This window comes from Cnephaeus nilssonii (genome assembly GCF_951640355.1).
Source record: "Cnephaeus nilssonii genome assembly, chromosome: 17".
Taxonomy (NCBI): domain Eukaryota; kingdom Metazoa; phylum Chordata; class Mammalia; order Chiroptera; family Vespertilionidae; genus Cnephaeus; species Cnephaeus nilssonii.
In genome coordinates, this window is record NC_137088.1 from 30,679,389 (window position 1) to 30,699,087 (window position 19,699).

At 39.6% G+C, this 19,699-nt stretch overlaps 1 protein-coding gene across 1 annotated transcript in view; it reads right to left on the reverse strand.

Moving 5' to 3' along the window:
* PIK3CB (phosphatidylinositol-4,5-bisphosphate 3-kinase catalytic subunit beta) overlaps positions 1-19,699 on the reverse strand; it is a 144,246-nt gene that overhangs the window by 10,906 nt on the left and 113,641 nt on the right. Inside the window, exons 15-19 of the mRNA XM_079794467.1 lie at positions 18,016-18,159; positions 16,528-16,627; positions 11,758-11,936; positions 10,829-10,938; positions 9,639-9,717 (exon numbers count right to left, since the gene is read on the reverse strand). Coding sequence (XP_079650593.1) covers positions 9,639-9,717; positions 10,829-10,938; positions 11,758-11,936; positions 16,528-16,627; positions 18,016-18,159 — 612 coding nt within the window. The remainder of the gene's footprint in view (positions 1-9,638; positions 9,718-10,828; positions 10,939-11,757; positions 11,937-16,527; positions 16,628-18,015; positions 18,160-19,699) is intronic.

Consider the following 19,699-nt stretch of genomic DNA (forward strand, 5'->3'; position numbering starts at 1 on the left):
CTTTGTATGAATGAGAAGTGCCACAAGAACATGCCAAGAGTTAGGTAAGATCTCTGTGAGGGGGAAGATCAGAATGGTTGGAGGAGAGTGCAAGGGGAGCACAAAAGCAAGGTGAGGACCAAGAAACAATCGGTGTTGGAAAGACCATGCAGGGTTCTGTAGGCCATGTAAAGGCTTGTCATTGTCCCAAACTCACTGAAAAAGCCTTTGAAGGACTTTATGAGAGAGAGAGAGAGAGAGAGAGAGAGAGAGAGAGAGAGAGAGAGAGAGAGAATGTGTGTGTGTATATTTGTAATCTGGGGAATGTGTGTTAGTGCATGTAACAATCAGATAAAACAAGAGAGTTTTAAGTAGTTCCTAAATTTCCTACCAAACAACAATTCAACCAGTTTATGCCTCTTTTTAAAAAAACTGAAATAATGGCACCCTGGCTGGTTTGGCTAAGTGGATAGAGGATCGGCCTACAGACTGAAGGGTCCCGGGCTCGATTCCGGTCAAGGGCGCATGCCTGGGTTGCAGGCTTGATCCCTAGTAGGGTGCATGCAGGAGGCAGCCAATCAATGATTCTCTCTCATCATTGATCTCTCTCTCTCTCCCTCTCTCTTCCTCTCTGAAATCAATAAAAATTTATTTTTTAAAAATTAAAAAAAAAACACGCCGAAACTGGTTTGGCTCAGTGGATAGAGCGTCGGCCTGCGGACTCAAGGGTCCTGGGTTCGATTCCGGTCAAGGGCATGTACCTTGGTTGCGGGCACATCCCCAGTAGGGGGTGTGCAAGAGGCAGCTGATCGATGTTTCTCTCTCATCGATGTTTCTAGCTCTCTATCCCTCTCTCTTCCTCTCTGTAAAAAAATCAATAAAATATATTTTTAAAAAAATGAAAAAAACCCTAAAAGAATGGCCAGGTTTTTTTGTTTTTGTTTTTACATTATGCTCTTATTGATTTGAGGGAGAGAGGAAGGGAGAGGAATGGAGAGATAGAAACATTAATGATGAGAGAGAATCATTGATCGGCTGCCTCCTGCACCCCTGACTACTGGGGATCGAGTCCGCAACCTGGGCATGTGGCCTGACTGGGAATCGAACCGGTGACCTCTTGGTTCCTGGGTCTATGCCCAGATGCTGAGCCATACCTGCTGAGCATATTTATGCCTCTTGAAGCACTTGCCTACTTCTAGCAAAATAAGGTTGAGAGCAGAGTTGTCAGTACATGCTGGCAGTCTGATATTACCAATGGACTGCTTTACATCTGCATTATTAATTTATTTCTCCTTTTAAGAATTTACCCCTCAATAAAAAAGGCAGTTATGGTGCATGAAAGGTTTTTACCAATTTCCTTATCCTTATCATGACACAACACATGTGAAGTAAACACTGCCGATTCAAGTGCACTCTGGCTCACTTTCCTGCATCTCCTCCCACCCTACTTGCAGCCAAACTGGGCAAAAATCCAACAACTTCCCCTTCAAAAGCAGGCAATGATGAAAGCATTCAGTGTCTTGAGGATGGAACACTCACAATAGGAAGGAAAAAACATTCTTGTCTGAAAGACAGTTTGACAGAGTCAAGCTGGGGACAAATCCTGACCATCTTACATGGGCCTCATTTGCACTCAACTTCTACACTTCTTATAAAGGCCATGACAACGATTAGCAATGTTTACCTTCCTTTCTGACTCTCTGACCCGAAGAGTAATTTGCTACCTTCCCACTAAAGAAAGAATTTAATAATTTATTTAATTCTACAGTGGAGTGGCAGCTCCTTAACCCTACTCTGAATGGGTATGTAGAAAGTTTTCTCTGGCCTTGACTCTGACACATTGACCCAAGTCTCAATGGTACCTTAGCCCATTGCCTCCAAAGCAGGAGAGCATAACATCTTTACTTAATGATTTCATTAATTCAATCTTCTTCTCCCTTCATTCTGAGACCACTGATACCAGTGTCATTAAAGCACTCTCTCTTAATTGGGAAGTAAACCCCATTAGTGCAACTCAGATGTAAGTCACAATGAAGACAACTGTCCAAAATTTAATGTCACACGTATTTATGGGAGTGTGTGTGTGTGTGTGTGTGTGTGTGTGTGTGTGTGTGTTGAGGGGGTAAAGAGGGAGGACTGTCAACTTTAACAAAGGCTTGATAGATTTAAATGCAGAAAACATATTGGACTTGACAGAAAAGGCTAACTATTATTTGTTGAGCAAAGGAGGTCAGGGTGTTCTAACATATTGATGGCTTACAAATGTTCTGATTTGAAATTAAATATGACAAAAGAGTACTTTAAGACATCAGGGGAAAATGAAAACGAGAAATATGCACTTTGGTTCAAGCTAAAATGGCACTGTTATAAGTACTAAAATATTCTGATCAAAATAGTGCTGTATAGAAGTTACATTAGATTTTAGAATAAACTTAAGAGTATGTGCTACGTGACCCAGTTTAACCTGAACAGCTGGCCAAAAGAAAAACAAACACAATAGAAACACTGGAGCATGTATATTTATAGAAACAGTAAAAAATGTTTAGCGAGAAAAAGGTACTAGTTTGAAAATGAACTCAAAATAATTAAAGTCCTGCATATTTTTTTAAACATGGGGTCAGAGTACCAAAAGTCAGCAAAGATCTCTCTAGACAGACAAGTTCCTTTTTCTTGTTAGACACACATTGCTTCCTATCAGGGAGACACCAGGTTTATTTCTAGCACTGCCTCACATGGGGCTGCCTCCCTTTGCCCGAGGTCACACTGAACTTCAGATAATGCTAAACATACTTCACATTTGATCAGAATGTAAAATCAAAACTAAAAGAAAAGAACTTGGTTGGGGCTTTCAATTAGGCTGATGGAACTAAGGACAAAATCTTTAGCTCAGCCTTTTATAACTAAACTAGAGGCCCAGTGCACGGATTCGTGCACCGGTGGGGTCCCTCAGCCTGGCTTGCGGGGATCGGGCTGAAACAGGCTCTCCGACATCTCCCAAGGGGTCCCAGATTGCGAGAGGGCACAGGCCAGGCCAAGGGACCCCACGTGCACCAGTCCTCTAGCATGCATATAAGATCTTTAGTTAATCTCTTCCTGCCCTCCCCCATCCCCTCTGAGATTCATCAGTCTATTCCACGTTTCAATGCCTGTGGTTTCCACTCCTGCGTTGAGCATCTGCTCCCTGGCGGTCAGTGTGTGGCATAGCTACCAGCCGGCAGGTCGAATAGTTGGCCAGCCAGTTGAATGGTCAGCTGGTTGCTTAGGCTTTTATATATTTAGATATTTAGATAAGACTCATCATATGGCCTGAACCTGTTCTTAGCGAAAGGAGACCACTATGTAGTTTAAACGCTGAATTTGAAAAGAATCAATGAGTTATCAGCCTAAGCCTGAAAAGTTTCCCCTATTTTTAATGGTATAAGTCAAATAAAAACATTTTTATCGCGGTTTACTGTTTTTGGAAGGGTCTCTAAACTTTTGCTGGAATGAGACAATATTTTAGATGCTGCAGACTATTAGGTTGCTACTCAATTCTGCTATTAATAGCATAAAAGTGGCCACAGACTATCTGCAAATAAATGGATTGTGGTTGTGTGCTAATAAAACTTTATTAAAAAAAAAAAAAAGCCAGCCCAGATCCCTCTGGGTTTATATCCCTCAGGCAGAGTTTCTCACGATCACCATGCCTTTTATCTATGCAGTATTTCTTCTTTTTTTTTTTTAAATATATATATTTTATTGATTTTTCACAGAGAGGAAGGGAGAGGGATAGAGAGCTAGAAACATCGATGAGAGATAGACATCGACCAGCTGCCTCCTGCACACCCCCACCGGCGGATGTGCCCGCAACCAATGTACATGCCCTTGACCGGAATCGAACCTGGGACCTTCCAGTCCACAGGCCGAAGCTCTATCCACTGAGCCAAACCGGTTTCGGCTATGCAGTATTTCTTATGAGTGGTTGACCAAAAAACTTGTTTCCTACTCAAAATTACTAATTCCATTTTTACACAGCTGTATTAGAAATTCCTAATTAAAAAACAACACTATAATTTATGGTGTTAAAAAGGTCTTTTTCAGATGAACTATATAATCTCTCTTCCTTATTCCAATCACATCTACAAGTCTCATGAAAACAACAATACCTGTGAATTGTTCTTTCTACCTCAACAGCATAGCAAAAGTTTACCCTGGAAGGATTTAAGACTAGAAAACTTTCGAGAGAGAGAGAGAGAGAGAATGAATCAATGGAAAAAATACACACTTTTTGGGTACCAGAACACTTGGATAAATAAAAAAAATTACTATATAGCCCAACCGGTATGGCTCAGCAGTTGAGCGTTGACCCAGGAACCAAGAGGTCACTGGTTCGATTCCCGTTCAAGGCACATGGCAAGGTTGCAGGCTCGACCCCCAGTAGGAGGCATGCAGAAGGCAGCCAATCGATGATGTTTCTCTCTCTCTAAAAAAATCAATAAAAACACATTTTTAAAGAAGGGGAGAGGTACTAGATATATCTTACCATAATTGTTTTCTCGTTTAGACTGGTAAAATAATAGAAAGACATCAAGTTTAGAGTATAACAGAGCTGGATTTGAATGTGGCTCTGCTAATTAATATTTTTGTAAGTTTTGACAAATTATTTAATATCCTTTGAGACTTAATTTTCTCTGCTGTTAAAAAGGAATCGCACACCCTAGCTTGTTTGGCTCAGTGGATAGAGTGTCAGCCTGTGGACTGAAGGGTCCTGGGTTTGATTCCGGTCAAGGGCACATACCTGGGTTGCAGGCTTGATCCCCAGTAGGGGGCGTGCAGGAGGTAGCTGATCAATGACTCTCTCTCATCATTGATGTTTCTATCTCTCTCTCCCTCTCTCTTCCTCACTGAAATCAATAGAAATATCTTTTTTTTTAAAAAGAGACACACAAACCCCAATGTTGAACATATTAAACAAAAATTTTATAACACCTATTTTCAGTATGTTCAAAGAACTGAAAGAAACTATTTCTAGCCCTAACCAGTTTGGCTCAGTGGATAGAGCGTCAGTCTGTGGACTGAAAGGTCCCAGGTTCAATTCCAGTCAAGGGCATGTACTTGGTTGCGGTCACATCCCCAGTAGGTTGCAGGAGGTGTGGAGGAGGCAGCTGGTTGATGTTTCTCTCTCATCAATGTTTCTAACTCTCTATCCTTCTCCCTCCCTCTCTGTAACAAATCAATATAATATATTTTTTAAAAAAAAGAAACCACTTCTAAAGAACTAAAGAAAAATATGAGAATAATTAATTGCCAAGAAGAGACTATCAATAGGCAGGAATTATTAAAAATTAACCAAATAGAAATTCTGAAGTTGAAAAGAACAATAACTAAATATGAAATTCCCTAGAGGAACACAACAACAGATATGAGCAGCCATAAGAAAGAGTAGACAAATTTGAAGATAGGTCAAAGAATGAAGAAAGAGTGAAGAAAAAAATGAGCTTCAGGGAACTGTAGAATACCATCCAGCATATCAACAAGTACATAATGGCAATCTCATAAGGAGAAGAAAAAAGAAACAAACAAACAAACAAAAATTGAAAAAGTAGAGCTGAAAATTTCTGAAATTTGATGTAAAACAATAACCTACACATCCAAGAAGCTCAACAAATTTAAAATGTGATAAATACCAAGTAGGATTAGACACATTATAGTCAAACTGTCAAGATTAAAAAATAGAGCCCAGCTGGCAGGGCTCAGTGGATGACAGTGGACCACAAGGTCATGATTCGATTCCCAGTCAGGGCATATGCCTGGGTTTCAGGCTTGATCCCCAGTATGGAGCATGCAAGAGACAGCCGATCAATGATTCCCTCTCATCATTGATGTTTCTATCTCTCTCATTCTCCCTTCCTCTCTGAAATAAATTAACAACTGATTCCTCCTTAGAAACCTTAAAGGCCAGAAGGTAACATGACATTCAAAGTGCTAAAAGACTCAAACAAGAATTCACTGTCCATTAAAATTATTCTTTAAACACAATGGAGAAATTAAGAAATTCCCAGATAAATAAAGAGGAAGAACAAAAGCTGGACTCACATTTTCCAATTTTAAAACGTATTAAAAAGCCACAGTAATAAAGCCTATGACAAAGACAGACATGTAGATCAATGAAATAAAATTTAGAGTACAGTCCTAACTGGTTTGGCTCAGTGGATAGAGCATCGGCCTGTGGACCAAAGGGTCCCCGGTTCGATTCCAGTCAAGGGCACAGACCTTGGTTGCAGGCTGTGAGACTCATGCAGGAGGCAACCAATCAATGTTTCTCTCACATTGATGTTTCTCTCTCTCTTTTACTCTTTCTAAAAATAAATGGGAAAATATCCCCGGGCAAGGAATAACAAAACAACAACAACAACAACAAAATTTCAAGTACAGAAAAAACTCTCAAATTTAGTCAACTGGTGTTCAATGAAGAAAGAACATCTTTCCAACAAATGGTGCTAAGATAACTGGATATCGAATTTAAAATAATAAAATTAGACTCCTGCCACATACCATATAAAAAGATTAAAAGAAAATATTTGCAAATAGTTTATGTAATAGGGGGTTCTAGTATCTAAAATATATAAAAAATTCTTATAACTCAAATATTAAAAGACAAATAACTCAATTCAAAAAGGAGCAAAAGACCTGAAAAGATATTTCTCCAAAGAACACACGCAAATGACCAACAGCACAATAAAAAGCTGGCCAACATATGGAAACATGCTAACATCTGTCACTTAATTGCTAAATATATGCTTATTAAATCTGAACATCAGAATATAAAACTTGCTGTAAATTTTCTTCTGTACTTTCATGTTTGAAACAGTCCACAATTAAAAAAATATAGAATTAGGTAAATGATAAAGTTAAATATTATTAACTAGCATTTTAAAAGTTTAAAAACTGTATGGACCTATGCTATATCATGAAACATGCTTAATGTTTTTTTTCTCCTTGAGTAAAAGAGATTGCCATTGTAGAAAACTAGAGAAATAGATACACAAGGGGGGGTGGGGCGGGGAGAGGGGAATCATTTTCAATCCTACCACCTGAAATGACTATTGACATTAGTTTCTGTCAACATCAGTTTGTCATTGTTCAGTGAATTTTTAACATGGTTGAAATCTATATAATAAAAGCCTAAGCGACTGTTATGGTAGAACAACCAGAACGACTGGTCGCTATGATGCGCACTGACCACCAGGGGGCAGACGCTCAACGCAGGAGCTGCCTCCTGGTGGTCAATGTGCTCCCACAGGGGGAGCACCGCTCAGCGAGAAGCTGGGCTCATGGCTGGCGAGCACCTCTCCCACCTCCGCAGCAGCGCTAAGGAGCAGTGTGCCGAGCAGTAAGGAGCAGCGAGCAGGCAGGTGGTAAGGAGCAATGGGTCCCGGACTGCAAGAGGGATGTCCACCTGCCAGCTTAGGCCCAATCCCTGGGGGTCTCGGACTGCGAGAGGGCGCAGACTGGGCTGAGGGATCCCCTTCCCCCCTCAGTGCACAAATATCGTGCACTGGGCCTCTAGTAATTTTATAAAAATACTCTTGCATCAAATACTTCATTTGATATTTGAAGGTAATCACTTTCTCCAAATTGTTAGCAATTCTCTATAAACAATATTTTTAAAATACCTGGAGGTTTCTGGTCAGACTGGAAAAGTTAGTAATTTTTTAAACTGTTATCCTACTATTGAACAAATATTCAAAAGGATAGTCCAATTTTTAAATTTGTATATAAAGCAAGGGTAAATATCTTTGTGCATATATTTCTTTCCAAATTTCTAATTTTAAAGTAAGTTCTGGAAAGATTAGATGCAGGGTCTAAATAAACTTGCTACACAGAGGATTATATTAACTTACAGTGGTTTATAAAAATACTTGCATTTTTGTTGCTCCAATAGTCTCCTAGACTAGACTATCATTTAACAAAACCTTGGCTAGGCAATCAATGCTATCCAATTGTTCTTGTAATCTGTACTTTTACATTGGAACTGACAGTGTTCACATACCAGCAATTATTAGTTTATTTATTTTATATCTTGTATAAATAGTCTTTTCACACTTTTTCCAATATATTTATTTTTATGAGCTCTTTAAATATTTAGAATTATTACCCCCCATCTTATTCATTATGAATATAATGCCTAGTGTGAGGTCTGACTTTTAATTTTCTTGGTTAACATTCAAATCTTTATATATATATATATATAGCCAGCATCCATCATGACCAGGACGACTGATGACCAGTCGCTATGATGTCCACTGTGGCCAGCAAATTGGCCTGATCAGGGGGTGGGGCCGGCCAGCCAACCTCCTGTGGCCCATCCCCCCGGCCCCCGATCGGCCCGCCCCAATATGATAGGCCCGCAGCCCATCCCCCTGGCTGGCCCCGCCCCTGATCACCTTCCCCACTCCAACAGGGGGTGGGGCCAGTCAGCCAACCTCCTGTAGCCCTCCCGGCCAGCAGGCCCCCATTACCCTGATGGCCCGCAGCCCCTCCCTCCACTCGGCCCCACCCCAGATCGGCTCCCCCACCCTGATCAGGGGCAGGGCCAGCTGGCTAAACACCCATGGCCCTTCCCCCCCGGCTGCTGGCCCCTGGTTGGCACCCTCCACCCCAATCGGGGGCGGGGCCGACTGGCCCACCATCCACAGCCCCTCCCCCTGGCCAGCCCCGCCCCCAATCACCTGTGGTCCCTCCCCCGAGCCAGCCCCCCTGATCGGGCCCTGATGGGGCAGGCTGGCTGGCCAACCTCCTGCCATCTTCTCCTCCTGACAGGCCTAGCCCTGATCTGCCCCGATTGGGGCTGGGCTGGCCAGACCCCACCCGTGCACAAATTCGTGCACTGGGCCTCTAGTTTTTATATAAGTACATCAACATTTCATTTGCAATTATCATCTGCTCTTTACCCTTAGAATATTTGATAATAATTAAACTTTTAAAATCCAGTATGTTTCCTTTTTTCTGTTGCCATAAGCCTTTCCTGCTCGCTGTCCACCCTTAATAATGGTGGTAACTTAAAAGCCCTAAAAGTTTACCAAAACTCTTGGCTCTCAGGAAGGCAGAGAAAACAATGTTACTAGGCTAAAAAGAAGGGCAATCCTTTCGCTGGCCTTGTCACTCCATAACCCCGTGATTCCTCCCTGAGAGTAAACCGATTCCTTCTTTCTGAATTCACCATCACAAATCTAGTTCTACACCTGATGAGGTTTAAATAAGATAATATATTTGAGAGTGCACTGCAAGCTATAAAAAGGTACATAAATATTATTATAAAAAATTAATAATAACAGGAGGGAAGGAATCAATAAATTTTAAAAATTCTGCTGTGGAAGGAATATAACATGAGACAAAAATAATTCACTAGTGCCTGGCCAGTTTGGCTCAGTGGATAGAACACTGGCCTGCGGACTGCAGGGGCCCAGGTTCAATTCCTGGTCAGGGCACATGCCTGGGTTGCGGGCTCAATCCTCAGTGGGGCGTGTGCAGGAGGCAGCTGATCGATGGCTCATTATTGATGTTTCTATCCCTCTCTCCCTCTCTCTTCCTCTCTGAATTCAATAAAAATATATTTAAAAAAACAACTTGTAACTAATATTTAAAAAATAATAATAATAATTCACTAGAAATCTCACCGAAGATCCAGACCGGCTTCTTTCCAGAGTAAATCCATCAAGCGCAGCATTTGGAGTGTCAACATATCCTGTCGTAAATCTAAGAGAAAAAACCCTCATTATTACAAATGTTTTCCATTTTATAATTGCTAACATTAACTTAAGATTAGCTGATGCAGCCAGAATTAACTAAAACCATTGGCAAATGCTCTGATAATTTTTTCCCCAAAGTTTTAAAGTTGATCATATTCATTAAGGTTTGTTGGTTAGCACATCTCAGTAACACAATTTTAAAAATGGAGTGTAAAAATATATTAGTTTACCATGTGTAAGCTACTCTACTAATTATAATACAGCTTTAACACAGTAATGTTATATTAAAGCATCCACACAATTCACACTAATTTTTTTCCTTCTTTTTTAATTTTAGGGATACACAGGAAGTTCTCAAGAATTGCTAAAGTAATAACTGCATGATGCGTTCACAAAACAGTAATAGCTTATTTTATTTATGATGTCCAGGGGTAATTTTCAGGTAACAGAGGCTGTGAAAGTAGTGACTTCTACATAATGACATTCATATGGTCAAGTGATGTAAATGTCTGGCAAAACACTACAACTTCTTTTAAAAGTAGTTGTAAGTACATATTATGCTAAGCACATTTACTTGTTATCTCACTTAATTCCTATTAATAACCCAATGAAACACTGGTTGGCTGCCTCCTGCACACCTCTTACTGGGGATCGAGCCCACAACCCAGACATGTGCCATGACCAAGAATCGAACTGGCGCACAGAATGACACCCAACCAACTAAGCCACACATGCCAGGACTCAGTAAGGTATTTTAAAAAACAAAACTATGGCAGCAATATCAAAATTGTTATCACTGAAATAAGATGTATGAATATATTACTGGAAATATTCTGTTGTATTTCACAAGCTTTTTACCAAAGGAATAGACTTCGTATTTTGTAGGGGGAAAAGGGAAGGTATATTAGAACAATGTATGTAAGTAAGCTGTAGAAGTCAATTTCCAAAAAGGGGGGGGGGGGTGGATTTAGGACATGATGAATTCAACCTCACGACCACTGATAGCTAGCTCTTTTGAATGCCATTTGCTGTTAACATTTACACATTTCAGATAAAGAAACCAACAACAAAAGAAGAAATACTAAGAAATTTGGCACTATAAAAACTTCAGTACATACCATCACCATTTTTAAAAATCACGCCGACTGAATCCTCACCAAATACCTTGTTGTTGTATACCAGCCACAACGGCTTCATTTTAGAATCCATGTATTTACACTTTTCAACACTGAAATCAAACAAGGGGAAAATTAGCCCACTTCAATTTAAAGACAGGACAAGATTATAATTTTGCTGTGATATACTAGTCCAGGGAGAACCCCTCACCTGTTCCAGTCTACAGAAGTCAGAACTAGAGCATTTCCTCTTGGCAGAAAAGCATGTAGTGATGCCAGATGGGCTGGACTAAAAACCCAGGTTTACCCTTCTTACTACCTACATTTAAAAGTCCTCCTTTCTTTTCCTTATTCTTCTTTATGTTGTTATGTATAGTCAATAATATTATTAAATTAAAATTATTGAGAGTTCATTCTTAATTTCTTAAAAAGGGGTCAATTTTGAATACTGATATACTGAATACATATTATTACTTCTCCATTATTGCTTCTATAGAGAATGAAAAAGTGAGAAATAATTTTCCAAATTTATTCAAGGTCTCATTTTGAAATAGGAAAGCTGGTTAGTAAATAATTTTAAAATAAGTTAATTATCAAATGATGGGTAGCAACATTTTTACTTACATAGAATTTTCAACTCTTAGAAACCAGTAATAGAAAATAAATTTAATTACTAGTATATACACTTGAAAGGAAGTGAACTTGTAATAACTTTCACTAACCCCACAGGTAAATTTAGCTAGCAGACATACATCCCATTGAACACAAGAATAACCTTTGAGGACATTTAAGGTTTCCCTTCTTTAATTATATTCCACTTATTGGTGCTAATACGTGGCCCTTTTCCTCCTCCAAGGCAGTCACTTAGAAATCCTTTCTTTATTGCTGTTTTCATGTAACATCCACTGAACATAGCACAGACTGTCACTTACTAGAGTTCCGAGAGGATGACACATGGGTTCAGAGGGGACTGCAGGTCAGAGAGGGCTTCCCGGTAAGCATTCTGTTTTAAACAAGTGTGCATGGCCTCTTTGCCTTTGGCTCTGTTTAGCTTCATTGCATTCAGTTTGATTAAACTATTTAAAGTTTTTAATTTATTGAGTGCTTCAACCTGGAAAATAAGTTTCCCCACCACCAAAATTAATTCATGGTTAAAAATAATACAAAGTACTATGACACAATTTGATCATATTAATCAGCAACCACTCAGAACACTCCCCCAACCCCACACACACCCCAACCAGCTAAAGTAAAAACAGTACTTGGCTTATGAAAAACAGATACAACAGCATAAAAAACTTACTTTTATCACTTGTTACTTAAAACATCATTTTTCAAACTTTCTTTAACCCTTTTCTTAAATGGAATCTTATCAATCAGGAAAAAGTAAAGGGACATAGATTGTGGATAAAAAGATAAGTATGAAACTTAAACTACACAGAACTCTACAACTCACTAAGTAATAGAATTTAAAACACAACTAACCTGAAACACTCCATTTGGCCAACTCCATAGTTTAAGAGGAAAATTTATGTACAAGTAACCTGGGGTTCCTAATATTCAACCTTACTACCTGCTTCTTGTCATCATTCTTATATGTCATCTTCTCAGTATATTCTCTTTCCATTAATAGTATGTTTAAATGGATTTTTTGTGTAATAAATAAAAATACAGACACAGTATTTGTTGTCCAAGTCTAAATTAATGACTTGTTTTTATAATGAGGACACTGGCTATCAAAACTTATGCAAATAAAAAAAGTTTATGCAAGAAGTACAAGGTCAATCAACAATGGCCAACTTAATCAAAACCACTGTGTTTAAAAGGTAACTTGTCTAATAACTGAGGGTCTTTCCATCATGTTATGTAAAATTCCATAAGACAGCCTTGGCCAACCACAAATCAAAATAATTTATCATTATGGCATTAAAACTGGAAACAACTAATGATAAAAACAAAGTATGTATAAGTTGTATATAACAAGCATATAAAATATGTATACAAAAAAACATTATGAATACCATGGCTTGAATTTCCATGAACATGAGATTTATTTTATACCATATTTTCATTTTCGAACTCTGCTCCTATTCAAGAAAACTATTAAGACTCTGTAGGGAGGTGAATTCAGGCATACAGTTTCTACAGACAGGCTGGGGGCTTATTCACAGGAAACTGGGAAATTTCTATTAGCTTGATATAAAATTGAGATGGCTGACCAACCTGCCAAGTTAGTCATCTGTCAAAACCACAGACACTTCGTTTCTCAACAATTCCAGAAGCTGTACAAACAGTGGTGAAAAGGGAACCAGCTAAAAAATGGGCTATGCAAACAGGAACTTTTAGAAGTATTTCAAATTTTAATTTCTTTCATGTTTGTACAGTTCGGAATTTTCATGCCCCATCACTAATGTGTTGATATCTATTTCCTGGAACAGTGTCCTGAATACCCATATGGCCATAAGTGCTTCAACACCTTGTCTTTTTATAGCTTTACAGTGATAACAAGAACTGCCATGTAAAGGGTAGTCTTCCCCTTGCAATTCATCAGTATAGGAAAAAAATAAGACTAATATGATCATACATATGTCATATGATTGCTGTTATAAAAGTCAAACTGAGGTCTCCAGAGAACCAAGATGTCCAGTGTGATTTGAGCATATGAGTGAAGCCAAAGAAGTAGGGACTTCATCAAGTGTGGCCTTACAGACTTTGACAAAGAGTTTGAATTTTTATTCTCCATGCAATAAAAATTACTGCAGGGATTGTAAAAAGGGAAATGACATAATACATCTACATTTTAAAAACATAACTTTATCTGTAAAGAAAAGGGGTGAAAGGAGGGGGGGAAAGAATGAAAAGAAAAGGTACAATTTAGGACAGTGATGGGCAACCTTTTGAGCTTGGTGTTTCAAACTTCGCCAAAAAACTGAGCATAACTCGGGTAGTGTGTCCCTTTGAGGAAAAAACATTATTTTGCGATATTTATAGTTTAAATAACATAAATGTTTCAGCCTCGGCATGCGGCCGCCTCAGCGGCCGCATGTCATCAGAAATGGCACTGACACGCGTGTCAGAGGTTCGCCATCACTGATTTAGGAGGTTAATGAAGACATACAGGTGAGAAGATAATGAGTGAAACTAGGGTGGTAGCCATGAACACATGAGACATTGATAGGTATGAGATAGATTTAAGGGGACTATAAAGTTAAGGGAATTAATAGTATCAATCTCAAATTGTTGTGAAGAATAAATGGCCCATAATAAGTGCTTAGCTATTATTGCCATCATTAAAGGCCTTTCTAAAAGGGAGGGATCAGATATAATTTGTTTCAACATGAATTAAAAGTCATCAATATTAAAATTATCTCTGAAAACCTATGGGAGTTTCTCTGGCAATGCAAATGAGTTAGAGAAGTGCAGTGGCTACGAATTTGCCTTCCCTGCATTCAATGCTTCTGCTAAAACTACCATCCATGGACTTACAGAACACCTTATCTATCATTGTGGTATTTTATATAGCATTGCTTCTGAACAAGAAAATCATTTCACAAAAAATGAAATACAGCAATGGGCTCGGTGCTCATGGAATTCACTGGTCTTACCATATTCCCCACCACCCTAAAGTAGTTGGCTTTATAGAACAGTGAAATGGCCTTTTTAAGACTCAGTTACAACACCAGCTATGTGATAATACCTTCCAGAGCTGGGGCAAGGTTCCCCAGAAGGCTGAATGTGCTCTGAATCAGTGGCCAATATATGGTGCTGTTTCTCCCATAGCTCGGATTCATGGGTCTTAGAATCAAGGTGTGGAAATGGAGATGGTACCACTATTACTCTCATGGTAATCCACTAGCAAAACTTTTGTTTCCTGTTCCTGTGACCTTATGCTCTCCTGGCATAGTTATCTTAGTTACAAAGGGAAGAATCTTCCACTGGAAGACACAACAATGATGCCATGGAACTTGAAGACTCCTTTCCAGCCCATTTTGCGGTCCTCGTGGGAGAACAGGCAAAGAAGAAGGGCGTCACGAAGCTGGCTGGAGTAATTGATCCTGACTACCAAGGTGAAATTGGCCTACTACTCCACAATGGAGGTAGGGAAGAATATGTCTAGAATATAGATCGCTTGGCATTATCAGGCTCTGTGATTAAGGTCAATGGAAAATTATAAGCCAATCCAGGCAGAACTACTAATGGCCTACACTCTTCAAGAATGAAGATTTGAGTCATTCCAGCAGGTAAAAAACCACAACCAACTGAGGAACTTGCTAAAGGCAAAGGAAATACAGAATAGGTTGGAAGAAGGTAGTAATAAACACCAGCTATGACCATGTGACCATTTACGAAAATGAGGACTAATTGTCATGAATATCTCCTCATTTTGTTATGTGTTTGTATGTGGTATGTTTATAGAAAATGCCTGTTTCTTCTTGCTCTTTTTTCCTTATCACAGAACATAAGATAAATTAACTTTATATTAAAGTATTTAAATTTTGTTAATTTTACATCATAGTATTTAATTTATAGTATATCAAGGAGAAGAATAAACATCACTCAAGGAGCCTCCTCTTCTGGGAAAGAGGTCAATCATTTTTTAAAAAAATATATATCTTATTGATTTTTTACAGAGAGGAAGTGAGAAGGAGAGAGAGTTAGAAACATCGATGAGAGAGAAACATCAATCAGCTGCCTCCTGCACACCTCCTACAGGGGATGTGCCCACAACCAAGATACATGCCCTTGCCTGGAATCGAACCTGGGACCTTTCAGTCCGCAGGCCGACGCTCTATCCACTGAGCCAAACCAGTTAGGGCGGTCAGTCATTTTTAATTATACTCAGGGTAGTTGTATCAGGTTAGGTGAAATTTTCACCTTGTTATTGCCCTTATTTGGAGATTAAGTATGGTTTAACATTCTGCATATGGATGCTTCATCTGCCATAGTTAATTTGATGTATTAACTTGACTGGGCAATGGAGTGTCCAGATATTTGGTCCAAAATTATTCTGGGTGTGTCTGTGAGGGTGTTTTCAGGTGAGATTAGCATCTGAATCAGTAGACTGAAAAAAGCAGATTGCCCTCCCTATGGGAGTGGGCCTCATCCAAGCATGAAATTTTGAATAGAACAAAAGAGAAAGAAGAAATTCCACCTGTCTTACTGCACTGAACATGGACAAAGGTCTTTTCCTGCTTTTGGACTTGAACTGAAACATGGGCTCTCCTTAGGTGCCAAGCTTGTCCTCTTTCAGACCAAAACTTATATACTATTAGCTCTCCTGGATCTTCTGCTGAAATTGTTGAAACTTCATTTTTTGACTTAAATTTTTATTTTAAAAAATATGTTAAGATTCAGTCACTAAAGCCTCTATAAGTAATGAAATGGAAGAAATTATACAATTTATCAAGTACCATGTGGCAAATTGAATATGAAGATTAAAACAAGCTGGTATTGCCCAGCTGGCATGGCTTAAAGGTTGAGTGTCGACCTATGAACCGAACCAGGAAGTCACAGTTCGATTCACGGACAGGGCACATACCTGGGTTGCGGGTTCCACCCCCAGTAGGGGGTGTACAGGAGGCAGCCGATCAATGATTCTCTCTCATCATTGATGTTTCTATCTCTCTCTCCCTCACCCTTCCTCTCTGAGATCAATAAAAATATATTTAAAACAAACAAACAAACAAAAAAGAAGCTGATACCTGCTTGGAAAGCACTTTCATGTGCCCTACACTTCCCCGGCAGTACGCTTCAAGGATGACACCAAACTGTATGGAGATAGCAGGAATGTGCACTTCTGATCTGCAGAAAGTTAATATTATGATCGTTTATCAAACACTTCAGATTCACCAAACTAAAGTAATGACTTCTTTATTCTATTACTAGAGGCCCAGCGCACAAAATTCAGGCACTGGGGGTGGGGGGGGGGTTATCCCTCAGCCTGGCCTGCGCCCTCTTGTAGTCCGGGACCCCTCGGGGGATGTCCACCTGTCGGCTTAGGCCCAATCCCCCTGGGCCCAAGCCGGCACTCAGACATCCCTCTCACAGTCTGGGGCTCTCCTAGTCCAGGACCCCTCGCTCCTTACTGCCGCGGAGGCAGGAGAGGCTCCTGCCACCGCCGCTGCCTCGCCAGCCGTGAGCCCGGCTTCTGGCTGAACTGGAGAGGGGGAAAGGGAGGGAAGGAAATGCCGCTCAACTAGTAGCTGGCCCTGCCCCTCTGCCCACTGGTGGTGGTGGGGGGGGAGGCTGATTGGGGGCAGGCTGGCCAGGGGAAGGGCCATGGGAGGTTGAGGCCCCGGTTGTGAGAAGCTGAGGTGTCGTGGTAGTGCCCAGTTCCACCTCTTCCCCACCTCTGTGGAGATGCTGGGACCACGCAGCCCCCCCTCCCACCGCCTCTGCGGAAAGGGGGCACCGGGACCAGGCCTATACCCCGCCTCTCCCAGGGTGGCATGCCTTGGCCCTCGCAGCCCTGGCTTTGTCCAGAAGGTCATCCAGAAGGACATTTGGCTGTCCAGTCTAATTAGCATATTAGCTCTTTATTATATAGGACTAGAGGCCCGGTGCACAAATTTGTGCACAGGTGGGGGGTCTGGCCGGCCCTCTCTGATCAGGGCCAATCGGGGCCAGTCAGCTGGGGGGGAGGGAACGTGGGAGGTTGGCCAGCTGATCAGGGGCGGGGGAGGTGATTGGGGGCGGGGCCAGCTGGGAGAAGGGGCCGCAGGAGGTTGGCTGGCTGGCCCACCCCCGATCGGGGCAGGTTGTCTGGCTGCAGTGAGTGTCATAGCAACCAGTAGTTCCAGTCATCCAGTCGCTTGGCTTTTATATATATAGATAAAATTAACTTATGATGCCAACCAAAGAAAAAAATACATCCTCTTGCTAAAATATTTTGGTGGGATGGTCAACTTTTCAATTCTTTAAACATTATAGTACAAAAAGTTATGAAATTTTATAGTTACTTAATTCTTCCAAGAAATCCAAATATTTTACATATTACCTTATTTGCTTTTTAGAGTGAAAAGGTAATATTACCAATTTAGAGATACTTACAAAGATCTGACTCATATCACACAACTGACTAAATCTCTCAACTTGCTTCTATTCAATTTTTCTCACTTAAAGAATGTGTATATATTTGAAACAGGAAGGAATACCTTATTCCCTGAGATGTTTATAAAACACTTACTTACCTAAGGTGCCAAAATAGAAACTGCCCTATCCTCCGATTAGCAAGTGCTCTTTCTAATAGGAATCTAGAGAGGGCACAATCAAGAAAAGGCTCATATTTTAAAACTTGCACCAGTTGTAAAAGATATTGCGAGAGTTCTTCATCGCTGAAAAAACAAAACAAACAAAAAACACATAGTAAGTCACTTAACATCCTATGCCAGAAAAAGATCCCTTCCTATCAAACTATTGAATATTAACTTACTGAAACACAATGGTTCTTTTGGGTCAGGCTTGTTGCATGCTTACATTCACTGTTCCACTATTATAGTAACACAAGAAAAGCTGAAGATTTCAGCAAGAGGGAGAGTGGAAGGGAGCAAAGAACAGATATATGGGGCATTTTTATTGAATTATTTAGGTTGATACAAGTATAATCGGCCAGAGTTACAATAAAATTCAGTACTGATTTCTGGTCATGTTGAAAATGTTGTGTACTCAGTCAAGCAATCAGTTTTAAAAAATAAAAACTATATCAGTACTGTGGTAATTTATTTTACTCTCCTATCATTAGGATTAAGTAATTCTTTCTCCCAGATAATGAATGTACAATTAAAATCTTAACTTTAAGTAGTCTGAAGGATAAGAAAATGAGTGCATTTGTGAGTACTGAACCACGGAATTAATATAACATAATATTGTAATTAACATGAGTTGAATTAATTAAGATTAGTGGTTCTCTATTGGATGTCCATCCCAAAACCATTCACATGTAAACACACTCCCATCAGAGGCAATTCCAGTAGTCGGGTAAGATATGAATCTCAAGTCCACAACTTACATGTAAATGCCATAGATTTCCACACAGTTTTGACCAAAGGGGACTGTACAAGCATATTCACTGCAGGATTGCTTATAATAGACAAATCGAGAGAAGACTTAAAGTGTTCCTCAATAGGGGAATTAAATAATTAAGATATATCCTTATAACAGAATATTACACAGTGGTAAAAGGAATAAACTACATTTATATGTAATGAGAGAGACTGACCTTAAAAACCTAATGTTGAATTTTTAAAAAAAACAAAGTGCAAAACAATACACACAGCAAAACACATTTGTGTGAATTTTAAATGTATTATATTATCATTCTGTATCTATATTTTTATAGATATAGAAGTGTGGTAAAGCAGAAAGTGTGGTATAGAAGGATAAATACCAAATTCATGATTATGGCTGTCTCTAGAAAATGAAAGGAAAAAATCAGGGCTCAGTAAGGAAACTACAAGGACTTCATCTTTAACTGTAGTTATTTACTTAAAAATTAAATAATCATTACAAAATATTAACATTTATTAATTCTCAGTGGTAGATAGAAAGGAGTTAAGACAGCAGGCCTAACTGCTATCCTTTGAAAAAGTCTGGCCCTTGGCTGGCATCTGGAAACAGATTTAAAAGGCTTTCTACCAACCTAACAGAAAAGAGTAGCTCAATGTGCCTAAACTGTGCAAACAGTATATTTTATGCTGAATTTTTCTTCTGGAACTCTAGAATTTTGGTTTGTGCTAGATAGAGGGTGCTTATGTGTTTAGCCACCAAGTCTCTAATGCTTCCCTTGTAGACATTTCAAACGTGTCGTTTCAACTCATTACTGGGGGAAATTAAGTGTATTTAGTTTGATTCCACTGGGAAAGGAACCTTAGAAAC